Raw genomic sequence first — 16,553 nt, 5'->3', positions numbered from 1 at the left:
TCGTATACAATCTATGGGCAATCATTTTTGCTTTTCACTGAACTAGCTGTCAGTGAAAATTGGAGATTTTTTTTCTTTTTGGTTTTTCAAGACAGAGTTTCTCAGTGTGGCCCTGGCTGTCCTGGAACTTGCTATGTAGACCAGGCTGGCCTCAAACTCAGAGATCCACGTTCCTTTGCCTCCTGATCAAAGGATCACTGCCCAGTGAAGACTGGAGATTTTTAAACAGAATGGCAAATGGCTCACAAGTACAACAATGAATAGGAGGAGGAGGCCTGTGTGTGAGGATTTAGTGAAAGCGATAAAGAGCCCTGCCTGGGAGGGACAGACTAGGGGAGAGCACAGCTGGGGACAACCCCGAGACATGCCGCTGCCAAGACTCGTGTACACCAGGGAACAGGCTTTATGGTCCTAGTTCAGGCACCCAAGGGTGCAGTGCAAAGGCCTCCATGTCACCCTGAGCCTTGGCCATCTCTTGGCCCTTCTCACACTAGGACCTCAGAAGGTATTGGCTCTGGAAGTAAGCAGGAGGGAAATGTGCCCTGGAAGTACTAGAACTCAGCAAGCCCGGCTCTCCTCTCTGTCTCCCCACCAAAAGGCCACTCACACTCACGCAGCGGAAACCATCACAAACAAGGCTGAGAAAATAAATATCCATGAGTACAAATAGCTGTGTACTGTATTCAAAAGGCTGGACACCTCCCTTCTATCTCTTCTTTTTCTTGTAACTGGGGGTAGCAGGTATAAAGACCTCTTGAAGGTTGCTCCAAAGCCCATGGGAATAAATATTCTGGTGGATCTGGGGCTCGGCTGATGGGGACCAGGCCACCAGAGGCCAGTGCTGGCACCAGGCCCAGTCGCCTCTATACCATTCATTTGTGGTCTGGTTGGTGGCAGCCAGGTACAAAGCAAAGCACAGGTAGCCAGCCAGGAGCAAGCTCAGGACGATGACAAAGCCCAGCAGGAAGATAATCCTTGGGAAAGCCAGGAACAGGTGCTGGGGGCAGAAAATCAGAGCGTTAGCAAATAGATTCTGATGTCCGAGAGCACCAGCCTGGCCCTACGGTACACACCCACCACTCAGTTATTGACCACCAGGCAATGTACACAGCTCAGAGGTGTGGCAATGTCGGAGCATTCATGAGACCCTGGGTTCAAAATTCTCTATGTCTCTTTTCTGTGCCTCTGACTCTGTCTGTCTCCCATGCACACATTTGTGTGCACAAGTGCAAGCACACACACACACACACACACACACACACACACACGCACGCACATACATACACTTCAGTTGCCCCAATTCTGACCCTTTAAACATAGATTTGAGTCGCAGTCAACACAGGCAACCCAGGCATGATTCTAGTGTGTGCGAGAGCTTCCTGCAGGATAACTGTCACACAGGCAGAAAGGTCACTCATGACACAGCACTTTGCCCATCCACTGCTTATAAGACAAATATGTGAAGACAGCTCATGCGTCAAACTAAAACCCTGCAAGGCAAACCAGTCTCTTTAAGGCCGCTGAGCAGAGGAACACCAGGCCAAGGGCACTGACAACACCCACCCCTCTAGTGTCTCTGCTTATGAATGACGGTGGAAGCTGGTGAGCATTAACTCTCACAAGACTGAAACCAGGATGGCAAGTCTCAGGCTGCTCAAGATACAGAGTGAGGCCTTGTCTCAAGACATCAAAACAAAACAATAACAAATTAAATGGCTGTGTATGAGGAAGAATGAGACCCTGGGTCTGACCAAGCAGCAATTAAAAGTCAACTCAGACTGTGGATTATTGGCACGCAGTGAGTACGTAAGGCTCAGGGCTCCCCCTGGTACATTATGTGACTGTGGCACCAGGATGGTGAGGGTATAATGCCAGGCCACCTCTGAGAACCAGAAGTGGACAGGCAGGGCAGAGGTCTCACGCTGCATGTTTTCTTTTAAACACTTCTTACATCTCCCAGTGTGAGAGTTCTCTGCGGGTGCTATGTTGCACGTGTCTACATCAGAGCGCAGGGTCAGGTGTCTGTCTTCACTCTCCACAGTGCTTGCTGCTGAATGCCAGGCTGCCTGGCCAGTGAGCTCTTAGGATTTCCGTCTCCATCTCTTAGCCTCGCATTACCCATCTAGAGGGGTGGGTATTGTTGTCAGTGCCCTCGGCCTGGTGTTCCTGATGTTTGCCATACTGTGTTTTATATGGGTTCTGGGATCCTAACTGAGATCCTCCTTCATGTGGCAAGTGCCTTACCCACTCAGCCATGTAGATCCCTAAGCCAAATGCTACTTCTTGGTTATTTGAATATCATGTTATTTTTATAATATGAGGGGTAAAAAATTAGAATTCAATGTTTTTGGAAGTCAGAGGAGGAAAAAACTCTCATCAAAAGCCTTGATGAGAGCATCTGCGTAACTCAAGTCACAGAGAGAGGAGACAGTGGGCAAAGGACGTCTAAGCTTCTTATACCAAAAACTGTATACCAACTGGACAGGATGATAATACATGTATCCCAGCACTTGGGAAGGTAAGGCAGGAGGATTGAGCATCTGAGCAAGCCTGGGCTACATAGTGATACCCGACCCCCAAACAAAACAAAAACTGTTAGAGGTAGGTAATTTAAAGTGTTGGTGACCAGTCAGAGACTGTAGGCCTTATACAGTGCTTGTAGGAAACATTCTAGCTATTGTCCAAGTGGTTAGAAGGCACACACGACCTCATAAATCTACTTCTGTGCACACACCCAAGAGAAATGAAGTCGTGCTGACAATAGAAGTGTGTGCACTGCTCACAGCAGCATTACTCAAAAGTAACCAGAAACGGGACTAGCCAAGCATCCATCAACTTCAAAGCACGTAAATTATAGTGGGTCGTGAACTCTACTGCTTGATCCCAGAAAGGAATGAAGAAGCGACTGAGGCTCCAGCATGGACCATAGAACACTGAGAAGCCAGTGTGGAGGGTCACATACTGCATGACTGAACCTGTGAAATGTCCACTTACAGGAACTCAGAGCGACAGGAAGCTCTGGAATGGTTGCCATGGCGGGGGCAGGTGGAATGGCGAGTGTTCCTTTGGGGGTAATAAAATGGTCTCAGACACAGGAGTGCTGAAGTGCTCGATCACAACCCCGAATGCCCCAATGCCATTGACTTGTACATTCACAAAGCCCTGCATTTGACCCCCAGCTCTGCATACACCAGGCACAGTGGAATACACCGGCTATGCCAGTACCCAGGATCAGGAAGCAAAAGGATCAAAACCTCCAGCCTGATATACACGGGGCCCCATCACAGTAAATTAGTTAAGCTGTAATAACTTTAAACCCTGTATGTTACCTAGGTGTAATGACACACATTTTTAACCCATAACTCTTTAGGCAGATCTCTTGAGTCCAAGACCAGCCTGATTTGCATATTAAGTTCTAGCAAGTCAGGCATTTTACAAAAAAAAAAAAAAAAAAAAAAAAAGGATAAAGGACCAAGAATCCAAGGGCTCGACAGCCCCGGGGATGAAGCTGTTATTATTTTATTATTTTGCTGAATGGACGGAGTATCACACTGCCCTCTGAAGTCGTATCTCTCTACCCATAGGTTAGTACAGGTCTCAGACCTCATCAGAGGAAATCCTTTATGCAGTGGACAGTGTGCAGACAACAGGTCAAAGTGCAGAGAAGTGTCTGTGAAGTGCTCAGTCATAAAAGGGGACAGACATTTATATCTCTGACTCTATTTCTTTTACACACACACCAAGGGCCAGGGACTAACATAGGATGGGGGTGGGGGTCGATGCAGAAAGTCTCAAAGAGCCAGAGACCAGGAGGATTGGAGTCAAACAGTGTCTTCCAGACATGACAGGATCATGAACTCATAGCAGGGACAGCTGTCTGCACAAGATCAAGCCAGACAACATTCCCCAGAGCAGAGAGGAGCAAAGCCCTTCCTCCTAACCTGTAGCTGTAGGTAGTTAATGGCTTCTGGGGGAGGGGCAGTCAGTTTCCCTTAAGGGTGTGGGACCTGGAAGGCTGAGTGTGACCCAGTAAACGACCCCACACGATGAGTACTTATGGGCAGCCCAGGGAGGACACAGAGTTGGGAGGGGCAAGATACACTGTATGCATCTAGGACATTCTCAAAGAATAAGAATATTTATTTTTTAAAAAGAATAAAAGAGTAGCTTCGTGTTTTCCTGGGACCCAGTACAAAATTACCTGAATGAGAAAGCCTGTGTCCACAGCCTGGAAACGCCCCAAGTCATCCAGGTAAGTTTCCTGGTAGAGATTTGACACTGCCACTAGGCGGAGCAGAAAGGCGGCACTCAGGATGGCTATGGTGGCGGCAGAGGCTGTCAGTGTCAGGAGGTAGATGAGGAAGTACCCGGTGTTCCAGGCCCCAATGCAGTTGTTCACCCAAACACAGTGATGGTCGAAGCGGTGCACACACCGGTCACACACCCCTGCAGAGAAAGGAACGGTTCAGCTGGCTGTCCTGGAGAGATGATAAAAACATCTGGACTGTTCCCTGAGCACTGACAGTTGGGGGCAGGGCGGCTGTTATCACCACGCTTTTAGAGCTGCAGGGTATGCGCTGGGGAGTGGCTCACCAGGTAAGAATGCTTGCCATGCGAGCATGCCTGGAGCCAGATCCCTAGGTGGACAGATGCTGGGCAGGCTTGGCTCACAGCCTCCCTGTAACCAAGGTAGGCAGAAGACCAGATTCCCTGAGCAAGCCGGCAAATCAGTGAGCTCGGCCTTCCACAGATAAGGTGACAAGTGACTGAAGGAGATGCTGCTATCAACCCCTAGCCTCTACATGCATATGCCACACATCTACCCATACACACACATGCACAAACACATGCACATGCCACACATCTACCCATACACACACATGCACAAAAACATGCACAAGCCACACATCTACCCATATACACACATGCACAAACACATGCATATGCCACACATCTACCCATACACACACATGCACAAACACATGCACATGCCACACATCTACCCATACACACACATGCACAAACGCACGCACAAGCCACACATCTACCCATACACACACATGCACAAACACACGCACATGCCACACATCTACCCATACACACACATGCACAAACACACGCACATGCCACACATCTACCCATACACACACATGCACAAACGCACGCACATGCCACACATCTACCCATACACACACATGCACAAATACACGCACATGCCACACATCTACCCATACACACACATGCACACACACATGCATATGCCACACATCTACCCATACACACACATGCACAAATGCATGCACATGCCACACATCTATCCATACACACACATGCACAAACACACGCACATGCCACACATCTACCCATACATACACATGCACAAACGCACGCACATGCCACACATCTACCCATACACACACATGCACAAACACATCCACATGCCACACATCTACCCATACACACACATGCACAAACGCACGCACATGCCACACATCTACCCATACACACACATGCACACACACATGTATCTTAAACAGAACTGCAGTGTGTAACTATGATAGTCACTACACACCAACTGGGAACAAGAAAAACTTGAAAAAGTAGTTTCTGGACATTAGCAGATTTAGTGGCTTTTGACGTATACAAAACTCTTGAGTTCACTCTGAACATGGAGGTGGATAAGATGGAGTCCAATACTGATGTGGACACTCTCAGTCAGTCTGTTTCCTCTTCCCTGAGCTGGGGAGGAGCCCAGGCCTTGCACTTGGTAGGTGTGCAGTCTTCAACCTCTGACCCCCATTCCGGTCCACTAGGTGGTAAACCTTGGACAATGCCAACATGGAGGCTGGTGTGTTTGCCCTGCCAGCATTCCCCTGTGAATGGGCCAGTGCGTGCCAGGAGAGGAGGCTGTAGAGCCCGGAAGTCACACTTACTGCAGTGCTTGGAGCGCGCTGGTTTCCTTAAGTCACAGGTGGAGCACCTCGAGTTCTTTGGAAACATCACCTCATCGAATTCATAGACTTGCAGCAGTAATGACACGTTCGTTTTAGTGATGGTTCCTGAGGAGGGATGAAGCTCACTTTCAAGCAATGTGGCTGACCAGGCCACAAAACCCAAACTAGCACAATGCAGCTGAAACTGCTGTGATTACTATTTTAAAAAAAACATATTTCTCTTCTGTGATGTTCATGTGTGTGCTTGTGTGTGTGTGTGTGTGTGGCGAAGTGCACATGTATGTGGAAGTTGGAAGTCAATCTCCAATGTTGTTGGACAACTTTCTTTTTTTTTTTTTTGGTTCTTTTTTTCGGAGCTGGGGATCGAACCCAGGGCCTTGCGCTTCCTAGGCAAGCGCTCTACCACTGAGCTAAATCCCCAACCCCGACAACTTTCTTTCAGACAGATTCCTACTCATTTGGAGCTTAGAAATTGGGCCACGCTGGTTAGCCAAAAGGCTTGAGGGCTCCTCCTGTCTCTGCACCCAGTGAGGAAGCACAGGTGAGAAACACTGCTCCCAGCCCCTACCTTTTCTACATGTTCTGGAGATGGAACTAGGGTCCTGAGGCTTGCATAGAAGCATTTCACCAACACAGCAGCCACCCAGTCCCTAACTCACTTTGAGTAACTAACTGGCTTATTGGGCAACAACGCAGGGATCCAAGTCACTTATTTATTGAGTATCGTGTGTATGAGTGTAGACTGTGTCTATAGCCCAGGTGAAGGCCAGAGAACAACTGTATGGGTCCCGTCTCTCCATCCACCTGTATGGAGGTTTTAGGATCAAGTTCAGTTGTCAGACTTGGCCTGGGCAACAAGTGCCTTTACCACTGAGCCATTTTGCTGGCCCTGTGCTTGAAGCAATCCTTCTGCCCCAGCCTCCCAAATGCTGTGATTAGATGTGAGCCAATTTAAAGCACACTGAGCGCCGTGGCTGGCAGGGTACCAGAGCTGTGCGGCCATCGGCTACTCCCAGTTCCTCTCCATCACTCATGGAAACGAAATGCTATGGCCGGGAAGGGGTGCAGTGCCCAAGCATTCTCAGCATGCAGTGGGCCCTAAATTCCATCCCAGTATCACCACAAAAGAGAGAGTATTAGAAATGGAGACAATAATCTGCAGCTTTTGGTGCTAACTTCCAATACCCAGCAGAACATTTCAGGGTTCATCTATATCAGAGTGTGAATCCTAGCACTTGAGAGGTACGGGCAAGTAAATTTCTGAGTTTGAGGCCAATTTATCTATAAAGTGAGTTTCAGGACAGCTAGGGCTACACACACAAACCCTATTTAGTTTTGTTTTGTTAAAAAAAACAAACAAAAAAAAAAAACAAAAAAAACAGGCTAGGAGGAGGAAGGTGACCCCATGAGAAGACCAGCAGTCTCTACTAACCTGGACCCCCAAGATCTCTCAGACACCGAGTCACCAACCAGGCAGCACACACCAGCTGATATGAGACCCCTGACACATACACAGCAGAGGACTGCCTCGTCTGGCCTCAGTGAGAGAGGACACACCTAATCCTCAAGAGACTTGAGGCCCCAGGAGGTGGGGAGCAGTGGTGGGGTGGAGGTGGGGTGGGAACATCCTCTTGGAGATGGGAAGGAGGAATGGGATGAGGAACTGTTGGAGGGCAGATCGGGACGGGGCAATGACTGGCTGTAAAAAAAAAAAAATTAAAGAAAGAAAACAGAAATCACACATGCATGCTCACACACCCTCTGGCCTCCACGTGTACATGAACATACCACATGCACACAAAGAGAAAGGCACACAATTAAAAATAAAGTAAAAAGGAAGCTGTGTCACAGGGACCACAGCTCTCCATGGACATAGGCAATTTTGAACTGAAAGGTTCACTGAAGCCAGGGTTCAGGGTTCACTGAAGCCAGTGTGGAGGCACATGCCTGTGACCACAGCCTGCTGCGAGTAGGGAGCTCCCAGGTTCAGTCAGCCTGAGACACAAGCCTGGTCTCAGAATAAACAGCCTATATTAGAAGGTCTCACGCTGGTGAATATATTATAAAATTGTAAATAACCCACGGATCAAAGACCAAATATAAAATTGGAAAATATTCAAAGCTGAAAGACAGTGGGAACGTAAGAGAGGGCCTTCTGCCATCTCACAGGGGACAGCTCATAACTGTGACACTGAGCAGCAGGCGTGAGCTGTCACAGCCCCGACATGAAACCTGCCTTACCAGGATTGGTGGAACAAGTCAGGGTGAAGAAGACCAGGTTCACACTCAGCAGCACGTAGGGCAGGAGAAGGCAAGGCAGGGAGAACTCCAGCTCGCGGCAGTAGCTGAAGACTTCGTAGGTGTATTCCGCGTAAACTAGCCCTTGCAGGAGCAGGTGCAAGGCAAGGAAGGCCGGGTGGCTGGAAGGAAGCGCATGCGCCTTATGCACAGGCCATTCCAGGAAGAACCCACATGAATCCGAGGAACACAACCCCCGCCAACCACCTCTGTAAGAGTTAACCAGGGCCAATGTGGTAGCGCGTGCCTTGAACCCCAGAACCTCAAGGCAGAGCCAGGTTTGTCTTGAGTCTGAGTTCAGCCAAGGCTGCCCAGAAAGAACCAGGTTTGGCAGGGCTACATAGTAAGGCTCTCTCTCAGAAACAAAAGCCAGGCATGGGTACACATCTCTAACCCCAGCACTCAGGAGGCCAGGGCAGGCAGATTTCTGAGTTCTACATAGAAAGTTCTAGGCCAGCCAGAGGCACATTGTGGACCCTGTGGATAACAGTGGCCGTGGCGGCGGTGGCAGTGGTAGTGGTGGTGGCAGTGGTGGTGGCAGTGGTGGTTGTAGGAGTGGTAGTAGTAGCAGTAACTGGGGCTGGAGAGATGGGTCAGTGGTTAGAGCACTTGCTGCTCTTGGAGTGGACTAAGTTCAGTTCCCAGCACCCACATGTCAGGTCACAATCATCTATAACTCTAGTCCTAGGGACCCGAAGTCCTCTTACGACCTCTACCAGCTCCTACACATGTGTGGGGCACATATGCTCAGGCACAAACACATGCTTTTTTAAAATAAAAATTAAATGAAGGGGGTTGGGGATTTGGCTCAGTGGTAGAGCGCTTGCCTGGGAAGTGCAAGGCCCTGGGTTCGGTCCCCAGCTCCGAAAAAAAGAAAAAGAAAAAAAAATAATTAAATGAAAAACAGAAGTACATTTCGCATATACTTTACAGACGTATTTAAGAACACTTTCCTACTTTTTAAGCATCTTTACTTGAAGGCAGACATGATGTGGAGGCAATAGAAAAATGGCTATGATACCAGCCCTTGGGGGGCCGGGGCTAGAGGACTGTCATGAGTTTGTGGTCAGTATAGTCTATGTAGTCAGTTCCAAGCCAGCCTGTGCTGTAAAATGAGACCGCACTGCACCCCAACAAACTGGCCATGTTGGTCTGGGATATACCTCAGTGGTTGAGACAGAGCGTGCCAGACATACACAACACCTCCAGCTCGATCCCCAGCACCACAGTCAATCGATAAATGAAAAGAACACACTAGTTACCTTAAAAGCCCACAGCAAAAGGTGAATGATCTTAAAGAGAGATCCCAAGCCCAGCCCGCCCTGAATGTCCGGCATCCTTCCTTTACTCCGCTGGAAACCACAAGGTGCTCCCACAAGCTATCGAATGGCAACAATTAATCACCCAGGCTGACTGTGGCCGTGCGTAAACCCTGAGCCACAAATACCGTGTGTGGAAGAGCTGATGAAGGAGCGTCTGCACGGCCCTCTGGAAGCACTGTGGGGTTACACGGGCGCATACCTGAAATCACAGGAGAAGGAAGGGTCAGTTTCACCTCTCCCCCCTCACTCCCACACAAGGAGGTTTTCCACTTGCAGTGGTGGTTAGCCTATCATTGTGTCTTCACATGGCGGACTTGCTCACGTGTGTGGTGCCTGTGCACGTGTCCACATATGAACACATGCAAGTGGTCAGAGCCAGGTATCTTCCCTAATGGATCTCCGCCTTCTATACTGGCACAGGCTCTCTCACCTGAAGCCAGAGCTCCCTATGTGGCTAGTCTAGCCAGCCAGTGGGCCCTGCGTATCTCCTGGCATTGCCTCCCAAGTACTGAAAAACAGGTCGGCCACCATCCCCAGGGTTTACATCCACTCTGGGGATCTGAGTCGCCCTGTTCTTCCTTCTCTTGCATTGCTTCTCTGCCATCCAGTCCTTCTGGTTACACGGCAAGCACTGTGACTGCTCAGCCATCTCCTCAGCTCCACTCTGTGTTTGAAACGCTCAGTACATAACCTGAGCTAGCCTGGAATTCATGGTCCTCCTGTCTCAGCTTCCTAAGTGTAGGTCGTGTAGGCAACGTCTCCATTTCTACCCTGATTGCAAAGAATGTGTTTGTCAGAGTCTTTGGAGAAAAGGGAGTGGGCAGAGGCTGCTGTGGAGGCTGACCTTTCCTCACCCTGGGTTCTACTCCATGCTCAAGGTCTGCCTCCAGATCCCCAGGTCCCTCCCAAGTCAACCTCTTCATGGCTACTTGCCCCCACCTTGCTTTGACCCCCAAGGGAAGATGGATGGGATGATGTGAAGATGGACAGCTAGATGCTCAGCTTTCTGGTCACATGTGTTACACCTGCTGCAAGCATTTCTAGTCAAACACTGGTCACATCCACACCCAGACACAGACATGAAACACTGCTTACAAAGCCAACCATGAAAGTTCGACCTATCTCAAAGCTAAATAACAAGACGACTCTTTGTTTGTCTAAACACAGGCTCTTGTGAGGTAGCCCCAACTGGCCTTGAGGGCTCAGCCTCCCAAGTGCTGAGATTAAACACAAGACTCACACTGCCTGGTCCGGTGAGCCTCGCAGACTAGCACCTAGCACAGTATTCAAACTTCAGCAGTACCCAAGGACCAGTGCTACCTGTGCTCCTCCCAGGACCACAGCTTTCAAACGCTGGCTTTTCGTGAAGATGCAGATCATGATGACACAAATCAGTAAGAAGGCCAGGTAGAACGAGAAGAGAACCAGGAAGTCCATGCTGGAGGCTGTGAAGGAAGAGACAGCATGAGCAGCTGCTGCTGAGGGATTTCTCCCCAGCACGTATTCCGGCCCCGGGTTCACTCCTGCAGTTGAGATTCACGATCAGATCGGTGGGTAAGCCCTAGGCCATTCTCAAGATGAACAAAGAGGCCTGCCTTTTTTTTTTTTTTTTTTTTTTTTTGGTTCTTTTTTTCGGAGCTGGGGACCGAACCCAGGGCCTTGCGCTTCCTAGGTAAGCGCTCTACCACTGAGCTAAATCCCCAGCCCCGAGGCCTGCCTTTGAGGCAACAAATCCCTTCATTAGTTTGTCTGTAGGCAGTGTGTGCACATGTCTGTGTGTGCACATGTGTCTGCAGGTGTGCACAAACATGTTTCTGTGTGCCTGAGCCCAAGGTCGAGATAGGGTATCTTCCTCAATCATGCTTCACCTTATTTTACACTACATTGTTGTCTCTGTGCACATGTGAGTACCACAGAGTGTGTGTGTGTGTGTGTGTGTGTGTGTGTGTGTGTGTGTGACAACTTTGGGGAGCTGATTCTCTCTTTCCATCACGTGAGTCCTGGGGACAAACACAGGCTCTTCAGGCATGGCAGCAGATACCCTTACCCAACAGACATCTCACTAGTGCTGGGGCCTGGTTATTACTTTTGTGGGTGCTTGAGATAAGGTCTCACTACACAGACCAAGTTGGCCTCAACCGAGATCCACCTGCCTCTGCATCATAAGTGCTAAAATTAAAGGTGTGTGTGACCAAGCCCAGACCCTGCTTGTTTGAGACACGGTTTCCTGTTTGTTCTCTGTGGCGTCCACCAGGCCGGCTGGCCTGTGTGTTTCTGAGGACTCTCCTATTTCACAGTGGGAAAACTGGAATTATATAGACACACACTGCTACAGCAGGCTTCTATATATATGTTCTGGGGATTTGAACTCTGGTCTTTACACTTACATTACAAGTACTTTGCTAAGCTAGCTCTCCATCCCAAAGAATTGGTCAAGGCAAGTCAAGTCCAATGGGTTCCTTCCCACCCCCGTCAATATTGAGAATTGAACCTCGGACTTCATGTCATGTACGCTGGGCAAGCAATCTATCTTGGAGCCACCATTCCTGCCCTTTTCCACATCTTTTGAGACATGCGCTCTCTCGCTCTCTCTCTCTCTCTCTCTCTCTCTCTCTCTCTCTCTCTCTCTGAACCTGTAGCTCACAAACTCAGCTAGACTGGCTGGCCAGCAAGTCCAACAGAGCCTACTGCTTGTCACCTCCTCCCCTGTGCTGGGACTATACTGAACTGCTTGACCACCAGATATATGTTTTACTTTCCTTTTCTTCCGTGTCTGATGTTTGGTGGGGCAGTGCTCGCAAGTGAATGCTTGCAGGCATGTGGAAGATGTCACACATTCTCTGTCATTCTCCATCACAGTCCCTTAAGGCAACGGTTCTCCACCTGTGGGTCACAACCCCTTGGAGGTCAAATGACCCTTTCACAGGGGTCACCTAAAACCATCCAGAAACACTGGTGTTTACATTATAATTTGTAACAGAAGCAAAATTACACTGATGAAGTAGCAAGGAAAATAATTTTATGGTTGGAGGTCACCACGACATTAAGAACTGTATTGAGGGGTCACAGCGTTAGGAAGGTTGAGAACCACTGTCTTGAGATCTGGAGCTCAGACCTGGAGCTCAGCATTTTGTGGCTAGGCTGACAGCCATTAAGCCACTCTCATGTTGGAGCTGGGGATCCAAACTCAGGACTTCATGCTTGCACTGTAAGCACTCTTATCCACTGAGCGAGCTCCCAGCCCATCAACTCCTTGTTTTTTGAGACAGAGTCTGACTATGCAGCCCAGGCTAGCTTGGAATTCAGAATTCTCCTGCCTCAGCTTTCCAAGTGTTGGGATTCTGGAGTTGCACCACCACACCCAGCAACAAACCCTTTTACTGCTTTAAATATTCACATAGACACCGATAAAGCCCTGACAATGGATCTACTGAGTTTATTAGAATGAGCAACTCCTAAAGGTAGTCAGGGTCCCACACCCAAACTCAGATATATTAAACAGGTCAATGGCCATGATGTCACCTATCACCCACGAGAACCAGAATGCAGAAATATAAAAAGCCTGTGTTAAGACACAAAATACTGACATTGGCTTTACCAAGGCCGGATTCTGGGCCAAAATTCCAACTCAGAGAATCAAAATAGAAACTATTAACAGGGGTTGGGGATTTAGCTCAGTGGTAGAGCGCTTGCCTAGCAAGCATAAGGCCCTGGGTTCAGTCCCCAGCTCCGAAAAAAAGAAAAAAGGAAAGAAAAAAAGAAACTATTAACAAAAGAGGAAACAAACAAAAGAGGCCATTCTCACAAGGTAACAGGTTTCCAGTCTACATATTTCTCTAGGTCGGACACTTCCAGCGACACCGTTAGCGTTCATTCCCCTTTGCCACATCCACGGAGAATTCAGATAGCAGCTCTGCTGGGGCAGCACTATGAATTCGGCACACGCAAAACCGGCGACATGATTGTTCCAGGAGGCTGGAAGTGGCTGCGAAGACAATCAAGTGTAACACTTACACCGTGTTGAATAAGTGTCAGTGGTGGACTGCATTGTGAAAGGCGCTCGGAAGTAGAGGATGCTGCACCGCCGCTGAACTGGGAAGAAAACTTAAAAGTCCACTAGTTTGGGGTCTACCATCCCTACCTATAGCTGCCATTGTCACTACGCCTATCTCTGAGGCGCCCACACCTGGGTCCAAACTCAGAGTGAGGTTGTCCACATGAGGTAGGTTCCCGGGAGTTTTCCCTTGCTGGACACTTTCCCGACACATTATTCATGGCCCTTGCATACTGAGGTCACAGAATCTGCAGCTGTGAGGAACCAGGGAAGGGTAATAGTGAATGGAGACCATCCCTAACCAGATCCCAGATGCGTCCGGTTCAGAGGAGATAAGGAAGGCTCTGTAGCAGGTTGTGAGACCATAACTGCATCTAGAGTCCGGAATGAGGACCAGGCGGGCAGCCGACTGGGAGAGGGGGACACAGGAAGCGGGATGCAGGGAGCTCACAGAGGACTGTGGTCTCACACATAACTGGGAGGCTCAAACATGGGGTCCCGTCGGCCGCCGCCCAGTGGGGATATCACAGAACCTCCCGAAACTACCTTACCCCAAGCCTGGCCAACTGTCAGCCGCTGCCAGCTGACCCCGGCTGAGCGCTCCCGGAGACTTCCGGCGCGTCCATGGCGTCATCAGTGCCCGCGATAGAGGCGACTTCCGACGGAAACAGTAGCGGGAGGCAGGAGATTACTGGGTTTGGCCTCTCGTTCTGCGAGCATGTTATGTTTCGTACCGTTGTGGTCTTTATTTCTTTTTTCTTTCTTTTTCTTTTAACGTGTCTTTCTTCCTGTTCCTTCTCTTCCTTCCTACTTTTATTATTTTTAAAACTGTTTATGATTTATCAATTATATATAAGTACACTGTAGCAGTCTTCAGATCCACCAGAAGAAGCCATCAGATCTCATGATAGATGGGTGTGAGCCACCATATGATTGCTGGGAATTGAACTCAGGACCTCTGTTAGAGCAGTCAGTGCTCTTAACCACTGAGCCATCTCTCCAGCCCCCTACTTTTATTATTACTTGACAGTTTACTACATGTACAATGTCTGATTCCCTTCATTTCTCAAACTCCCGTCCCATTTTCGTGGCCTTTATTTAATTAACTCTGGTGAGTGTGTTTGCTTGTTGTGATCAGCTGAGTTTAATTTGGATTTCTTTTATATGCGTGGGTAGAAAAGCTATTTTCTTTTTAAATTTTTCTTTCCAGAACTAAAATTTCAGCTAGGCATAGTGGCTCTTGACTTTAATCACGGCCCTAAGGAGGCAGAGGCAGATCTCTTTTGAGGCAGAGGCCATTCTGGTTTACTTGAGTTCCGGGCTAGACAGGGCTGCGTAGCTAGACCTTTTCTAAAAACAAACAAAATTAAAGTCCCACCAAATTATACACGACTGGCCTTGAGCTTTTTTTTTTTTTTTTTTGGTTCTTTTTTTCGGAGCTGGGGACCGAACCCAGGGCCTTGCGCTTCCTAGGTAAGCGCTCTACCACTGAGCTAAATCCCCAGCCCTGGCCTTGAGCTTTTGAACCTCCTGTCTCAGCCTAACTTTGGTTGGGATGGCAGGCACACACAACCACACCCAACACGGGGACTGGAATTTTTTTTTTTAGCGCTTTTGATAGAAAACGAAGACTGTCTTGGGTCAGTACAGGAAAACCGTTGGACTGTGCCTGGGCCTTTCGGTGTCCTGGGAGGAACTCATCAGTGGCCCCTGACAACTCAGCAGGTGCCCTAGACAGTGGCACCTGTGTCTTCCTGGCAGACAGTTTTCTCACAGCCACACCACTGGGACCTGTCCAGACCGTCCTAGCATCTAACACTGCCAGAGATCACAATAATGTCCCCATCTGAGTCAGATTCTGCTGATGGCATACCCCTTGCTTCTGCTATCTCTGTGTACAGCTTTGAATATCCTCCCTGTAGGGAGCAGTGACTGGTGTTTTATTCTTGAGGATAAAAAGGCTGTTTGGATGATGGGCAGACTTGGGGTGAGAGGAGCTGCTTCTAAACATAGCACTGAGAAGTTCCCTGCAGGGTGTTGCTTTGTCTGAGTTTCCCCAGGTCCTCCGAGAACTATTCTTAACGCCTCTGAAAAACAGGTTCCCTTTTAGGAAAAATGTCTGATCTCTAAACACTAGCCTCAATGCTCTTTTTTCCTGTTTGCTTCCTCCTACCCTAGCCTCTGAATTCTTTTTCCTTTTAGAAATTAAAAAGAAAAACCCACCAACAACCATCTTTCTGAATATATTGTATCCACGGCCTTTGCAATGTTGGGAACACAGAATGAGCAGGTATGGTGAGACCTGAAAGGTTCCATATGGAGACCTTCTGGCATCCAGAGTAGGCTACACTTCATCAAGGTCTCCAGCAGGCTTCACCCCTGCTGGTGAGCACTGAGCCTGCAATTAATACCTTGAATTTTCCCCAACGTAAATGCAGGGTTCTGTGGTTTTCTCTAGAGAGTTTCAGTTCTGACCAACTTTGATTCTCAATTCAGTCATCCATTTCATCCTGTGTTCTGTCACCTTTCAATAAACACACAAAGAGAAAAGGGTTGGACTATAAGTGAGTCACGTTATCCAAAACAAAACCTTCAGGGACCACCTCCTCTGTGATGGAATCGTCCTTATTTGATATGTATCCTGCAAACTCCATTTTTTTCTTTTTGTTTTTTGTGGGAGAGGCAACTTCTCATGATGTGCCCCAGGCTGGCCTTGAACTCACAGTCCTCTTGAGTCAGCTTCAGACGTGCTGGGATTATAGGGTTGACTAGAACTCATTTTGTATTTATGAATACATAGTCATTCAATAAACACATATTGACTAATAGGTACCAGCTGCTCATCTAGGTCAAGGGAACATATCAGTCAAACAGCAATTACAAAACTTGTGCTGGGGCTATGGGTCACTGGGTAGACCCTGGGTT

The 16,553-nt window shown here is 48.5% G+C and overlaps 1 protein-coding gene across 4 annotated transcripts; it reads right to left on the bottom strand.

Annotated features, from left to right (window-relative positions):
- Window positions 1-653: 653 nt before the first annotated feature.
- On the bottom strand, window positions 654-14,254 carry Zdhhc4 (zDHHC palmitoyltransferase 4). 4 transcript variants are annotated; one of them, XM_087578237.1, is made up of 9 exons: window positions 14,180-14,233; window positions 13,380-13,559; window positions 10,895-11,019; window positions 9,700-9,773; window positions 8,196-8,374; window positions 7,387-7,653; window positions 5,934-6,059; window positions 4,202-4,446; window positions 654-997 (listed from the first exon to the last, which is right to left on the bottom strand). In XM_087578237.1, the coding sequence occupies exons 7-9, from the start codon at window positions 5,998-6,000 to the stop codon at window positions 707-709; spliced, it is 603 nt and encodes a 200-aa protein (XP_087434363.1). In that variant the 5' UTR covers window positions 6,001-6,059; window positions 7,387-7,653; window positions 8,196-8,374; window positions 9,700-9,773; window positions 10,895-11,019; window positions 13,380-13,559; window positions 14,180-14,233; the 3' UTR covers window positions 654-706.
- Between the last annotated feature and the right edge of the window lie 2,299 nt (window positions 14,255-16,553).

The sequence above is a fragment of the Rattus norvegicus genome, chromosome 12 (assembly GCF_021556685.1).
Source record: "Rattus norvegicus strain SHRSP/BbbUtx chromosome 12, alternate assembly SHRSP_T2T, whole genome shotgun sequence".
NCBI lineage: Eukaryota > Metazoa > Chordata > Mammalia > Rodentia > Muridae > Rattus > Rattus norvegicus.
This window is presented reverse-complemented; position numbering and strand designations above follow the sequence as displayed.